We start from the raw sequence: 16,120 nt of genomic DNA on the forward strand, positions 1-16,120 counted from the left end.
GGTTTTGGACCTATTCGCCTATCCTACAATCCACCTTATTCACGATGCTTGTGCTAAGGCTTAACGCGCAATTTTTAACTCTAATCTGGGTCAAAATCGTGCGTCGTCTGCTTCAGAGTCAAACATTACATAATGAAACGTTTCTACTCGGGGCCGGAAATAAGAAACATTTCTTATACGCGCCGAGCGAGGCGCCGCGTTCGCCACCTAGCGGAATTTAGAAGAACAAATTGGCGGGAAAATGACCGCGTCTTTAAATGAAGCATAGGGTTGTTATGTAGTTACTTGTGGAAATTATTACTGAAATTCCCCAGAAGGGGTGAAATTTTACCCATTTTCGAAGTTCTAGAATTCATTGTATTAAAAGAAAAGAATGAATTAACGCGCTTAAAGAGAAAAAGTAAGTTTTTAGCCATTATCTTATGTAATCCCAACACCCAAATTAAATGTACACAACGCCTACGAGATGTAAATAGGTACAGTTAACCTCATAAATGGAAGCACTTAATTTAATTAACTTGCAATATAAACATATTTATTTAATTTGAACACTTACATAGATGGTTATATCATAAACTTGCTTAGTTACAGGAGTTTCCCTGAGCCTTCGGTATTAACTTCGTTTGGTTTACAAACATCTCTTACGTTAGATTTTAGACTTTTCGACGATTAGAATCCCTAAAATAATTTTTAAACCTTCTAATGCTAAAAATGCGACGTATTTTATAATTTTAGCGTTCCCCATTTTTAAACTGCCAATCTACCATTCGCGAACTTCCCGCCAAGAGTTTTAAATTCAGTCCGCTAGAGGCGCTGCGTGTTAGTTAACCTCTCAATCCTCGGCGCGTATAGGACATGTGTCCAGTGTCCCCTCCTTTGACTAGAAAAATTATAGGACATTGTCCACTGGAGTGTGCAAAAATACTGTCGCATCTTCATAGTCAAATCATCAAAACTACGGAGAATTTATTGGTCAAAATGTCCAGTGACCCCCTTAGTTTTCAGAAAAATTATGGGACATTTTAAATTTTATTAGACAATGTCCAGTGTCCTGTGCTTATTTCCGGTCCAATACCCAGATTCAATATCACCCTAGTAGGTCCAATATCATTTTGCTATTCAAATAACCTTTGCAACTTAAAGGGTAAATTTTAGTACTGGCTACCGCACTCGCTTCCGCACATTGTAATTTTAGCAGACGCCATTTTGATCACGCGTTTTAGTTGCGTTTAGAAGACAGCCATACGTAATACGGCCAGCCCCACGAAACGACTGTATCTCCGTAAACAGTGAAGTCTTCTAAGAGTGCTGTTTCACATTAGCTAAGGTTGTTTTTACTCGGACATGAATGCCAAGTCGGGACTTTTGCTCATTTATTTATTTAAAGTTTGCTGACAAAGTCTTCTAATTGGTAATTACCTAATTACAATTATATTTAGCCTTTCTTAATTAGCGTTCTAAAAACTAAAGTTGGCTTCGCGTAAGAGGCGGGTCCTAGTTGCTAAGGGTGCCGTATGTAACGTCGGACTAACGAAGGGAAAATAATGTTATGTAGTGATTCTAGACTCGACTCAATATTTTTGGTAGATATATACGGCGCCTTTTTCAAATTTGTTTACGGTGTGAAATAGAGCCTTTAGAAAGGGTTTTCGCGCTTTCGCAGTTGGGTACGTCATTTCACGGGCATTTAAAGGGAGAGTGAAGCGTTCAAAAAAGTTGATTTTTAGAAGTTTTCTAGTAGGCGAAAAACTTTAGTAAAATCAGAAGGGGATAATGAAAGAGAAGTATTATATACTTCTGGTATAACCAAAAGCATATAGAAAAACCTGAAGTGAGGAAATAGACAGTTTTCATGTCATAGAATATTTCTTACTCAAAATGACCCATAGAACCCGCTTTACTTCGGTTTTGAACGCCCCCTATATTATGGTATCGACAGGGAAGTTGTCTAGTTGTCCCATAGAGTTTTTATGACGAGCGTGCATGACATCATAGTATTTGAATGTTCTATTTAGTAGTTTATAATTGCGCAATGCCGAAGAGGGCGTTGCTAGCGGCGCTGGAAGACGCGCCGGCGCACCCCTATTACCAAAAGTTCCATAAAGGGGAGATGATCAATTCGCAAGCCAAGAAAGCCATTTTGAACGTGTATCATCATATCCTCCGTTTGGACCCCAACAAAAGTGTCGCCTCTATCGCGCTCGAAACGGCTCTCTTCACTGGTGTCAGTAAGAAGACCGTTCTCAAGTTAAGGTCTGTACTCCTTTTTTCCTCAATGACGGATTTCTCTTGAACTCGAGCTAAATATTTTAAAATGGTCATAAAATTGGGGGAATTTTAAATTGGTCATAGTTAAACGTCGGGGAATTTTTAAATTGGTCATAGTTAAACGTCGGAGAATTTTTAAGTGGTCTAATTAAGTGTCAGGGAATTTTTAAAATGGTCGTCGTTAAACGTCGGGGAATTTTAAAATAGTCGTAGTTAAACGTCGGGGAATTTTAAAATAGTCGTAGTTAAACGTCGGGGAATTTTAAAGTGGTCATAATTAAACGTGGGGGAATTTTAAAGTGGTCATAATTAAACGTGGGGGAATTTTAAAGTGGTCATAATTAAACGTGGGGGAATTTTAAATTGGTCATAATTAAACGTGGGGGAATTTTAAATTGGTCATAATTAAACGTGGGGGAATTTTAAAGTGGTCATAATTAAACGTGGGGGAATTTTAAATTGGTCATAATTAAACGTGGGGGAATTTTAAATTGGTCATAATTAAACGTGGGGGAATTTTAAATTGGTCATAATTAAACGTGGGGGAATTTTAAATTGGTCATAATTAAACGTTGGGGAATTATAAAATTCTCTGTACGCCACCTACGGAATGGCACCAAAGTCCTCCCAGCATCCTCAGCGGTTTGGGTAGGGTCGTACAGTACAGAATCGTAAAGGACGCTCACCCTGTCTTAAAAATAGAAGCTAGTTCTCATACAAATAGAATGGCACTACGCGGCAGCACTTAACAATCGCCTCTTCCGAAGGGTGGTGGCGTGCGAGAGGTGATACACTGGGAGAGTTACGGTGCATGCCGCATGGGTCGCGCGTCATGACATCATTTCCAATCCATCTCACCTCATTTATCGCTGATCGAGGTGTGCATGTCGTTTTCAGGCAAGAGAAGAGGAAATCGATGGAAGCGGAGTTGATGGAGGAGGCGATGGCCACCGTGACGGGGGAAATGCCCCCCGTCACGGTGGAGGGCAACGTCACGCAGTTGGTGGACGCCACGGACCCTTCCGCTAAACCCGTCGCGTCCGCCCCACCCCTAATCAAGAAGAGCAAGAAATCGCGTCCACCTTCCCCTAGGTCAATCACCAGGAAAAGACCCGGAATACAAAAGAAACGGCTAGACAGGTAAACAAGAAGTAATTTGTCTTAATGCCTATCATTACCCACTTACCGCATTGCTTAAAGTTTCGCGCGACTCTAAAAGCGTAACGTGTTAGCTACGTTGCCCGTCAGTAACTACATGTCTGTATAAAGGGAGTGGAAACCGCAAAGAGTTTCCTATCTACGCATAGTTTTAACGCAGATTCATAGTTAAAACCAATGAGATAGATAGAGTTCCAATTCAAATCGGGTTACCGAGAAACACATTGTTTTTATCAAGGACGTTTATCAAAACATGGCAGCGCCATCTGTGAGCCTCTAGCGCAATTAATTACAAATTAAAACATTTTATCAACTTAAACCCCCATGCAAAACCCAATGAGATAGATAGAGTTACAATTCAAATCGGCTTACCACGAAACACTTCGTTTTTATCAAGGAAGTTTATCGAAACATGACAGCGCCACCTGTGAGCCTCTAGCGGAACTAATTACAACTTTTACTTATTGCTTATTTGCAATCAGAAACATCGTTATGATTTTTATTTCATCTATTTGTTAGATTAAAAAGGACTAGAGTTTTTATTATTTAACTCGCGTATTTTATTTAACACGTTTAAAAAACTATCTTGACAACTTATTACGCAGATTATAGCAGCAGACGGTAATAAAAAAGTTCTTCAAGTGATTAATAGGTGGCGCCACCCGTATTTGATAAAGATTCATGCTCGTCAAAAAGTGTATCGCAAAACGTCCTTCTTGTGACTCCAGGTTTAATACATATATTCTATCTCATTGGTTAAAACTTGCGCGTTAAGCCTTGGCACACGCATCGGGAATAAGTTACATTTGAGTAATTAGAGGTTAATCCTAAAGTCGTACGGAGTCTAGACTAGAAAAAAACGTATTTAACAGGTTTAAGGGGAGAATGAAATGAACAGATAATCGTTATAGTATTATATGGATAAAAAATAATTTCAAAGTTTGAATATTTGACTACCTTGACTTGCTAAGCCTAACTCTCTTTTATATAAAAAAACGAAGACTATATTTTTAATATTAAAATTGTGTAACGACATAGCCCACTCGATCACACACATGACGAGGAGCGCGTGATCGAGTGCGCTATGGTAACCAGTTAAAAGAAGCGTCACCTCACGTGATCATTTCCGCGATTAAAGCCCATACTGCGAGTTAATTTTTATTTGCTCGGCGAAAGGGCGGGCTCTTTTACTAATTAGTATTTCTTACTTATCGTTATAATCTTATTTATATCCAATTTGTTTGGAAACAGATACGACCAATCAGTATTGACCACGATCCGGGAGCGTTTCGGCCAATACGTGGAAGGTCGTGAAAAACCGACAATCACGGAGTTCCTGGTTCAGATCAAATCGGATCATCGCATGCCCTCTTTCACCATTCATTCCTTCCGTCGTCTGCTAGGCGATATGGGCCTGACATTCGGTAAGCCAAGGCCTAAGGCTACGGGCGGTTCGACATCTTCTCCGCTGAAGAAATCGACTTTTGAAGATGGCGCGCGTAACTCGGGTCACGTGGGAGGGGTCCCGCACGACCCGTCCCTTCTTTGCGATAAAAACAATTACAATAACTACGACGAAGCCATTTTAACGGCAATTCGGTTAAAGTTGCACTGTCACGGACGGAGTATAGCGCCATCTTTCGAACAGTTTTACCGCGAGGTCAACGAAGATCCAAATTTGCCCAATTTCACGCGACAAACATTCCTGGTCATCTTAAACGATATGGGACTTAATAAGTTCATCAAGGGACTTTGAACAACTTACACCTAATTACCCATAATTCATCACAAATAGCGGCCATTCTCTACAAACTACTGATTAAGAAATACCATAAGTTCATAAGATATGTGGTCCATCCATAAGTTTGTCACTGGTTACAAACTGGAGCTTGACATGACGTGAGTGACGTAGGTCATAGGGTAAAGCGACGCCTGGTGACTGGGGCGCTGTCAAAGGCTTAGTCATGCAGTCGAAGATGGGAGTCCGGCAAAATTAATTAACCACCTATTCTCGCTTAAGTAGTTCTCGAACTAGCTCTCACTTGTAAGTCTCTCAGTAGCATTATCAAGCATAGGTAGTGTCATACTTATGGAAGGAACATATCACTTATAAACTTATGTAATTAGTCATTACGCTTACAGGGTTATCGCCTTTGAACTGGTTTTGAAGCGAACCAGTTTGAAGCAGTTTCAACACATCCCCTCGGTCACATTTTAATTTTGTAATTAGCCTTATTCCTGATCAGCGCCATCTACCCATAGCGGTGACTTTGAGAACTACTGTAATTGGCAAGCCAATCAGATGTCGCTAAAATCTGGTGACGTCATTTTTGGTAAGACCCCGAGAGTGCCCGTCAGTGACGTCACCAGATTTTAGCGACATCTGATTGGCTTGCCGCTTACAGTAGTTCTCAAAGTCGCCGCTATGGGTAGGTGGCGCTGATCAGGAATAAGGCTAATTGGTTTCTCGGTGATTAGTTAAGGTCACGCTTAACTTTGGAGGTCGTTTTGAATTGTTTGTTAAGTTGCCCCCTGTAAGTCTTAACATGGCGGACTTTAGTTCATTATCAATTAAAAGGATTTGGATTTTTGGAAATTAATTTTTAGCATAAGTCGACAATAACCACCTCGGAAGTAATAGGTCACTTTTAGACAGTGCCAAAGGCAAATTGAAATTACAGAAGTAATTGGGAGGTTAATGATGCGTTCAACTTTAATATTACCAAAAGTATATAGATAAGAATACAAAAAGTATCATACACTTCGTTAATTGAAACTTGCTGGCACCGTGTAATATGAGAAGCCCTAACTCCTTTACGCCCCCCCCCCCAACAGAATAGTGTCGACCCCCCTCTGAAGGGCCTATGATTACCTTCCCCACTGCTGTCCAACCGTGGCACAGAGGGGAACAAGCCGTCCCGTGAATAGGATAAATATATTAGTAGCGGATGCTAGCTCTAGTATCAAAAATGAACGTTTGGATCGCCAGATAGCAGCACGCACTACTTTCTATAAACCTATTTCCGTCAATTGGCTCTTTTATCTGATTGGTTAGTTAGTTCCTGTAGGCGGTTGGTTAATTGGAGCGGGAGGAGGGACGTACTTTGCTTATTTCACTTTACACGTCGTCTATACTTAAAGGGAGGGTGAAGTGGAAAACCAAGTGATTTTTTTTTTCGATTCTTCTACTAATTTTAAGAACAATCTGCATAGTAAAACATTCAGGAAATACAGTCTCCGAATGATTTTAAAATTACAATTAGGTTCAGATTTTAGGGATAATTTGAAATTAGGACCTCCGACCAATCGCGTAACGCCCTGCCTTCTTGTTAACAAAATTCTCGTGGCACGCAGACTCCGTGTCGAATGAAACTTAGCGCGAGATTTGATAAAATTTGCGCGCGATGTGACAATCGTGGCGCGGGATGTAGAGCGTGCCACGAGAATTTTGTTAACAGGAAGGCAGGACGTTACGCGATTGGTCGGAGGGGCTTATTTCAAATTATCCATGAAATCATTCGGAGACTATTTCCTGGATGTTTCACTATGTAGACTGGTCTTATAATTAGTAGAATAATCTATAGAAAAAAATTACTTGATTTTCTATTTCATCCTCCCTTTAAGCAGCAGGCAGCTAGGGAATACTTAATATAGTGTGTACTTTGTTTTTATATCTATACACTTTTGATATTAGCATTATCTCTGTGGCACGATGTTCTTTGGAGGATTTTAAGTGGAAAATGTTGTATGACATATTGCCACAAGGGACACCGTTATCAAGTTATGATTGGAGCATGCAATCATGACTTGAAAACGGTGGTCGTTAGGCGAAAATGTCATAGAACATTTTCGACTCAAAATCCTCCAAAGAACACTCCCCCACCCCACCCCACCTCACCCCCCGCTTATAACTGAGAGATCTTTCAGAAACACATTCCTGCGTAGACAGTAAACATTTTAATTTAATCCAGATTGCTAATTACTTTGAATTAATAATTAGAATACGCCCCATTTTCCGAGTTTGCCGGAACAATTAAGTTACAGCATAGCGCGGCTCCAGTGGATCCCCTACAAGGGGACTTTCCTCCTGAACTCCGGGTTTGTCTTGGTAATGGCATTTGTGGGCGGGATTTATAAGTGCACGCCCACAAATGCCTCATGCCATTGCCAAGCCAAAACTGGAGTTCAGGAGGAAAGTCCCCTTGTAAAGGGAATTCACTGGACCCGCGCTATGCTTTAACATTTTTTGTTTCCCGCCTAAACGTGTCTACAGATTTAATGTTATATTATATATTGATTCAGTGATCAAAACACGCGTGCGCATCTTAGAAACTAAAGCTATAAATAAATGGAATGTAGCGGACAATCCGATCGCGTGTTGATCTAGATGGAGGTCGTGCTTAAAGGGATGTACAATCCGTTATGTATGGGCGGGGCCTATATCAAACTTATCTTCCATCAAATATAGCTCTACTGAGCATGCGTGAAGTTCGTAGCATTATCAGAATGGGCATCTACCGTAGAAACAGACGTTCAAGCAGACGACAGCCTAATCACTACTCCAGGAAATAGTAACACTACTACTAAAAAATATAGTTCTTGAGTCTTATAGACACGCCCATACATAACGGATTGTACATGCCTTTAATAGCGATTACCACTGGATGCTCCAAGAGTACTCTCAGGGTTGGTGAGATATCACCACCCTTGGCGAGTGTTGTCAGAAAATGTTTCGTCAAAGGAACACGATCTAACATTCTACTACGTCATACTCGAGCACCTTCGCACTCGAGTCCCCAGTGTCGGACGAAAACTCGCCCGGAGTGCACTCTCTCTGCTCTTGCGCAGTCAGTGGAAATCGCTATTAATTTTGGGAATGCTCCGAGAACGGTACATGGACCACGTCAAAATAGGCAAAGAGACACGTGATTGTCGCCAACGCTCTCCTTACTGTATCCTCACTTTATACGTTATTTCTACTTGACTTTGTTGCTCTTACGAAGTCACACGCAATTGCGTTACTTTAACCCCATTGTTAACAGTTAATATTTAGCCTACTTGGGCTTGTTGGAGCCTTTGTTATCTGACAGCGTATTCTGGAATTAAGCTACGACTTCTCGAATGTCTAATTACAAGGAGGCGTCTAATCGTTACCATGATTATCATTTTTCAACTGTTTTGTTACCATTGAAATAAAAGATTTTTACTAAAAAACGTCTCGGAAAGAAAAATTCATTCTTTTTTGCTGGCTTCATGCAACACCGAACTGAATTATAGGAAATTAAAATATACCTTTCCCAAAAAACCGAAAAGAATTCTGGGCCGTTTAACCCAAGCCAAACAATTCTTGGGGCAGAGCTCGAGGGAATGAATACGCGATGGTCGTTTGAAAGTTTAAACATGCCACTTAAATCAAGATTTCCGTCCCATCGCAAAGTTCACAGGATTTCTCATTCCAAATCTAAATATAAATCAGGGATAGATGTAATTTTAGAAGGAGGAATGGAGAACAGTGTAATGTGGGCACGCGTCAAAATCCCGGACCCCTTTCCACGGGACGGGGGGCGGGGTATGAAAGAAGAGGCGGCGGGTCATAGCGACAGAGGTGAAAAGGAATTACGGGTATTTTTTGCCGTCCCCGTCAGAAACGTCGTCAAAAACGTAGGGTTTATGTCAGCCAATAAGATAATTTAAACTTTTCGTTACATGTTGGTGGGAGGGGCTTTATACTGGGTGGTCTATGAGTCGGTAAATTTTAACCCGATGATTATTTGTGATTTTAATTATTAAAATACTTGAAGACCGATTGGTAAGTATAGAGCCCCTACGTTCTGAACTTTTCATGGAAATGATGTATTTGAGAAAGTGGTTGGTTTGAATTTAAGTTCTTTATGCGCTGTCACAATTCGTTCATTTCACAACTTGACCACATTCATTGCATGGTTGATATCAATAACAGCAGAAGTGGGATAAGGGACTAGAAGTATCGAGGTAACCAAATTCTTCACTTGTCGAAAGTGAATATTCTCGATAACACACCAACAATTGGCCCTCTGGTAGCGGTTTCTGAATTCCCCCCCTCCGAAACGTGAGACGCTCGCGGCGGTAGACGGCCGAACTAGATTAAAGCACCCGCGTCCGTGTTCCGCGGCTTTAGGTTGAGGGGAAGGGGGTAGGAAATGTTTTTGGAACTCGACCAATTTTTTTCTCTCTAGTGTAGGCGCGATGGAAGCGGCATAAAATCCTCAAATTTGTTCACTAGTGCCAGGATCTATTACCAATGCTAGAGCTCTTTACTTCTAGTCCCTTATCTTACTTCTGGAAATACTTAAAATATTGTCTCATCGGTTGAAAATGAGAGATCGTCAATTATTGCTTAACCTCTCTATCGACGGTGTATCGGTTTTTCTATCGTCGCGTCATGAATGGCGTTTCCTTGTTGGAAGCGGATGCCTGTAACTGCGGGCGCTTCCGGAGATAAGTTCTTATTATCCAATTACAAGTCCGAAGCCCTACTTAACAATCCTCATCGAGGCATGCACCATAAACACTTGGAATGCCTACTAACCCAAACACGACACACTAATTTGATCACCCACTTGTTTTAATCGATTCGACGTTAATTAACCGGGTAATTGGTTAATAATCCGTAAAATTGGGTTAGTAATGGGTTATCTCGCTGAGTTTAAATAGTCGGTATCGGTACCAGCAAAGATTCGATATCGGAATGGATACCAGTAAAACTTCGGTATCGGTACCAGCAAAGATTCGATATCGGAATGGATACCAGTAAAACTTCGGTACCGGTACCAGCAAAGGTTCGATATCGGAATGGATACCAGTAAAACTTCGGTATCGGTACCAGCAAAGATTCGATATCGGAATCGATACAGTAAAACTTCGGTATCGGTATGAGTAAAAGTTCGATATCGGTATCATTAAAAGTTCGATATCGATACCAGTAAAACTTCGGTATCGGTATCAGTAAAACTTCGGTATCGGTATCAGTAAAACTTCGATATCGGTATCAGTTAAACTTCGATATTGGAATCGGTATCAGTAAAACTTCGATATTGGGATCGGTATCAGTTAAACTTCGATATTGGAATCGGTATCAGTTAAACTTCGATATTGGAATCGTTATCAGTTAAACTTCGATATTGGAATCGTTATCAGTTAAACTTCGATATTGGAATCGGTATCAGTTAAACTTCGATATTGGAATCGGTATCAGTTAAACTTCGATATTGGAATCGGTATCAGTTGAACTTCGATATCGTCTTTCAATGTCCTATTAGCACGAGCTGATAATAATTTGATATCAAAGACTTATCGTCTATTTAGATCTCGCGCTCTCATAGAATCGCGAGTTGACTGTTGAAACTTTGACACTTAACCCTTTAACCCTAGTCATCCTTAACAATAACACGAAAAAAAAAGCATAGAGAGAATTGTTGCCACCGCTAGTCATCGCTATTAGGTATTCCTAGTGTATTGGTATTCAACGCCAATCTCCAAAGAAAGTCTTATTCTTCGGTGCGCGTGCCCATTCTAGAATTGAAAGGAATCTTAATCCACGAAGACGATGGCTTCACGCGTCTTTGTCTTCTTCGCTTTTGCTATTTGCTATTGTTCGTGCCATAACCAAACGGCCACCTCTTGTCGTAAGTACCAATGAACAACATCGAGGGACACATCGCTGAGCTCTAATTTTGAGCGTTCTCTGTACTTGTAAAGGTTACGACTTGTCGGACCCGGACACGGCCCTTGTCGTTGCTGATTGTCAACGGACACATGTCCCGGACAGAGTAAGTAATTGCTAATTTAATAAATACCGTCCGTAATTTACCGGTAATATCATACGATAATTTTACAAAGCACCATAAGTTTATAAGTGATATGTTCCTTCCATAAGTATGACTACACTACCTATACTTGGTAATGCAACTGAGAGACTTACAGTTGAGCTAGTTCGAGGGAGAACGACGGAAGCGAGTAAATTGAATTGACTACACTCGGTGGTTAATTTTGCAGTCCATCTAGTCCTATTTAGTCTGTAGTAAGCCTTTGACAGTGCCTCACCAGGCGTCGTTTTACCTCGAATCTATGAACTACATAAGTCACTTCATAACAAGTTCCAGTTTGTAACCGGTGACAAACTTATGGAACATATCTTATGAACTTATGATAACACGACGCCTCGTGAAACCTCCTTGATACGTACTCCTCCCAATCCCGTTGCAAATTTGGGAGTTAACCTATTATTGCTCTTTTTAGATTAGATATTTGTCATTAATTGTCACGTCACATTCATTAATATACGGGTAATTATTTCATTCTATTTTTACCTCTCCGAGTGACGTATGTCACGGAGAGGTATTACACCGGACGTGCGTGTGTGTCTGTGTGTCTGTGTGTGTGTCTGTCACGCCCCACGTGACCGCGTTCGCAGTTTGCGTATCGGAGCAAACGTGTTCCCAATTTCCGGACTGCATTGACAGTTCACGGAAATTTGGGTTTGTCTCCTCTGGCTATTCTACTTGAGTTCCAACACCACCAGCTTTGGTTTTCGTCCACTCCACATGGACACTAGTCTGTACTTGCTAGCTTCCAAGCACCACCATCTTCTGTTCTTCGTCAATTTCACCTTGACACCAGCTTCTATGCACCATCATCTTCTGTTCTTCGTCAATTCCACATTGACACCAGGTTCTATGCACCACCATCTTCTGTTCTTCGTCAATTCCACATTGACACCAGCTTCAATGCACCACCATCTTCAGGTCATTTGTCCATTCCACATGGACGCCAGTCAGTACATTCTGGCTTCTTTTCCTCCGTCATCGTTTGGTTCCAAGATATACGCGGCGATCGGCTAGGGTTACGAGAAACGTCTAGCCTCCCAATGGCAGGGCTTCCACCATCGGTTCACGCAAATGCGTTTTTATCTATTATTTGGTTTTAAGATATACGCGGCGATCGGCTAGGGTTACGAGAAACGTCTAGCCTCCCAATGGCAGGGCTTCCACCAAAGGTTCACGCGAATGCGTTTTTATCTATTATTATAATGGAAACGAAACGTATATATACCCCAAAATTTGAAAAAAGCGGGCAAGAGGGGTACCCTTCACTTTAAACGTCAATATTAGCAAAGTTTCGAAAGATAATAGGAACAACTTTATTTTAAACGATTTAACTATTTTTAAAGTTATTTACTGGCGATTAAAATAATTAAAAATAATTATATTTATTTAAATATTAAAGATAAACCCAAGTACCGAAGTCGTTAAATCATTGCCTCCTATATCTATCAAGGCCCGTGCATTGCGTTATATTTCGTACATTGTCTCTTATATCTTTTTAGGCCCGTGCATTGCGTTATATTTCCTACATTGCCTCCTGTATCTATCAAGGCCCACGCATTGTGATATATTTCCTTCATTGCCTCCAATATCTATCGAGGCCCGTGCATTGCGATATATTTTTGAGAACAACAACCAAAATGGGAAGCTCCTCTCAGAACCATAATAATTTGTTTTCTCAGTTATATGAAATGAAAATATGGATAATATTTTCGGCAATTCGATTTGAATGGCTCTTTCTGATGTATCATTCTCTCAGCACTGTTCATAATGGACAGGAACGTAGAGATTCGAGACACTAGGAATTACGATAGTGTTTCAAATCGTCTGTATTGAGGGCTTAAAGGCTTGGAGTGAGTCGAAAGATAAATACACATCCTATTTTTTAGTTGTACCATGTGTACCACAATGTTGCCAGGCGTTTATTGAAGGATGCTTGGGTACTTGGTACAGACTGTTACATCTACCAAGTTTCCTAGCATCCAAGAATAAATAGGATTCATAGAAGCCAGTGTTAAGGGCATGTCATGGGTCAAGTCGTTAAACATATCGACGCAGTTAAGTAGCTGATGGCATTATTTTATCCACTTTCCCATTGCCTTTCGAGTGGAAGTTCAACTTTGGCACGGACGACAGATGGCGCTCTTAAACTTCTACCCCCAAAAATCGTTGTTGTCTGCTCGTTTTCCCCTTCTGCGTTTTTTCGTTATAAACTTATGATTTAACGAACTGTTAAGATAAAATTTCATATTTCCTAAGACAGATAAGCTTCTACTCCTTTCATATTACTCCCAGTTAGATTTAACGCTTAAAAAATATATTTTCAATAAAAACACCGCTTCCACTAGTGGATTTATACTCCTTGTTAGATTAGTGTAGGTGTAGAGAGTAATCATTACAAACGCTAAAAAATATATTTTCAAAAATGAAGAACATAGAACATTTATTCTATATCAAAAAATATTTTGGTGGTAAGATTGCTTTAGAAAAATCCAAACGGGTAGATATTGTTCAAAAAGAAATGTGTAAGCTATTTGTAGATGAGATAATTGTTTTACATGTTTTAAATGAGACTAAAACTTCCACTATTGTGTCTAAAAAAGTGTTGGCAATGTATTTTTTTAAATATGACGGAATTGCGGTTGATATGATAGCGCCCTATTTGCGAAAAAAACCTTTTTTTAAACAGTTGAATCATTCTTTGATAGAATTTCGAAGGAAGAAGTTAAGTGTTAGATTTGCTCGATTAATTTTGTTCGGCAAATAATATAATTAAGCCTTACGTATTACTGAAGGAGATTGATTTTGCCAACCTTTGTGAGTATTTAACTGTTTAATAATTATTTTGGTTAAGTGGGAGCCTAGCTTATGTGTGATTGGGTTGTGGCTTCCATGATTTGGGCACATTTGCTTTTTGTGTGGCGAGGTATGATTCAGCTTTGATATGGACAAATGTTACAAATCATACTGGTAGACTAAGAATGCGGTTGAGGTATAGCGAGAGAGTAGAGTTTCCACAGCAATTGAGAGATATTGAAAAGGCTTGAACAATAGACTATTTTAAAATTCAATTCCTGCACTTGCAAAGAATTAAAAAAAGCGATAGATGCATATATTTAGGTTGTTTAAGGGGTAGTGATAGTCATCTAAACTCGGAGAGGTAATATTTTGGCTTTCCCAACTTGTTGTTATTGTTTAGATTCTGAGTCGTGCTTTGCATTGTTTGCGGGTGACGTACGGTCGAGACATCTCATTGGAGGAATACTTGGCCGACGCCTGCCTGCTGGATGACTCCAAAATACGATTGGTAAGTTAGGAAGTTAAAGGGAATGATAAACCTCCGATTTATATAACAAAAGCGAGAATTAGTTTCTGTCAATTCAAAAATATCAAGCTTTTAATTCTCCGATTTCTGGTTATTTGGCCGCAATATGTATTTGAAAATGCTTAATTTGAAATTATTTGAAATCCACTTTTTATGAAAGGCTAAAACGTTTCCCGTTGGGTGACGTGACTGACGTCACAGATATATTTTTTCAGGCGAGATGGTGCCACTCTCTCCGCTATCAGTTTAGATATCTATGGTTTAGACTGGCGACTGGCGAGAAGCTCGAGACGCCGCGTATAGGATTCCCGCGCTTTTTTCCCCCTCACGTCATAGTGATGTCATAAAACGGGCGAACAAACAAGCTCGACAAGACAAAATTATTGATATATCGAAACTGAGTTTTCGTGATTTTTCAATGGATTTTATAAATAGAAACTTTGGTTCCATTATATTAAAAACTTGATATTTTTAAAGTGTAACATAATACCACTTTCGTGCTAAAATATGATATGAATTTGTAAATTCGCATACCCTGTAACTTTTGCTTTCAGGATAAGGAGTGTATGTTGGCCACGGAACGCATTTACATGAATGAAAATGTAAGGTCATCTTCAAAACGATAATGCGTACGTGTTTCACATTTAATTAAAAATTAATATTTTTTTGCAGCGGGAAGCTATCAGTGCCGCCTTTGATCAAGCCGAGGTATTATAAGTAACATTAGTGACGTGAGATGCGCTCTACCCAATGATACGGGGGTTGTTACGGTGAAAAGGCAACTAAATGGGGAATGCAAACTCTAACCTGCACCATAGCAAAACTTCACTGATAAAAACCAAAAAAGTACACTTCACTGAAGCTAGCTCGCGCCGTGAAATATAAGAAACCCTCTCTTTATTTCTCAGTAAAGTGTCGACCCCCCCCCTCTGCGGGACAGGGAACACGCGTGAAATAGGACTCTTTAGTTCATATGACAGCTCTAGTACTAAGAATTAACGTTTGGATCGTCAACGTAGAGTACTATTTTCTATTAACCATTGACCTCAAAAACCTGTTCTATGATTGGTTGGTTCGTGTAGGGTCGTTTTCTAGCCTCTAGGGTCAAGAATGAGGTCTTGCTACGTCACTGTTTGTCGTTTCAGGTGTGCGTGGACAAACACGCGATTCTGGGAGACGACGAAGAAGATGATGATAGGCGACGTCGGAGCGCCAGGCGTGACGTCACTCCTCAACTGCGCCTGCACACGTCACTTCCCTGATTTGAGCAAAATTTTCTTTCTGTGAAGAAACCGCGAGTTGAGAAAAAGAATTTCTAAAGTTCCCAAAAAATATAGGTGTTAATCATTATGTAATTAACTTTAATTGAAATTAAATCATATGATCTTCAACAAAATATTTTCACAATTTGTGCATCGTTCAATTAAATTTTTCCTTTAATTTAACTTCTTAATTACTATTTTGGTTTAGTAAATTTTAGTATTTGTAATTTTAAAAAAATACCAAT

General features: G+C 40.0%; 2 protein-coding genes across 3 annotated transcripts; both read left to right on the plus strand.

Moving 5' to 3' along the window:
* The first annotated feature begins 1,187 nt into the window (after nucleotides 1–1,187).
* On the plus strand, nucleotides 1,188–6,026 carry LOC149713027 (uncharacterized). 2 transcript variants are annotated; one of them, XM_089845212.1, is made up of 4 exons: nucleotides 1,188–1,411; nucleotides 2,019–2,253; nucleotides 3,166–3,408; nucleotides 4,678–6,026. In XM_089845212.1, exons 2-4 carry the CDS (start codon nucleotides 2,033–2,035, stop codon nucleotides 5,180–5,182), a joined length of 969 nt encoding a protein of 322 aa, XP_089701338.1. In that variant the 5' UTR covers nucleotides 1,188–1,411; nucleotides 2,019–2,032; the 3' UTR covers nucleotides 5,183–6,026. The 2 variants fall into 2 exon arrangements, with proteins under 2 accessions (XP_089701338.1, XP_089701333.1); XM_089845207.1 differs by having other exon boundaries at nucleotides 1,190–1,411; nucleotides 2,016–2,253.
* Nucleotides 6,027–6,397: 371 nt separating this feature from the next.
* Nucleotides 6,398–16,009, plus strand: LOC149713028 (uncharacterized). The gene is made up of 6 exons (XM_089845256.1): nucleotides 6,398–11,090; nucleotides 11,164–11,234; nucleotides 14,488–14,595; nucleotides 15,168–15,215; nucleotides 15,286–15,321; nucleotides 15,759–16,009. Exons 1-6 carry the CDS (start codon nucleotides 11,012–11,014, stop codon nucleotides 15,873–15,875), a joined length of 459 nt encoding a protein of 152 aa, XP_089701382.1. The 5' UTR covers nucleotides 6,398–11,011; the 3' UTR covers nucleotides 15,876–16,009.
* The last annotated feature ends 111 nt before the right edge of the window (nucleotides 16,010–16,120 follow it).

This window comes from Phalangium opilio, unplaced genomic scaffold, assembly GCF_054372755.1.
Source record: "Phalangium opilio isolate 3A_F unplaced genomic scaffold, DU_Popi_V2 ptg000009l_1, whole genome shotgun sequence".
NCBI lineage: Eukaryota > Metazoa > Arthropoda > Arachnida > Opiliones > Phalangiidae > Phalangium > Phalangium opilio.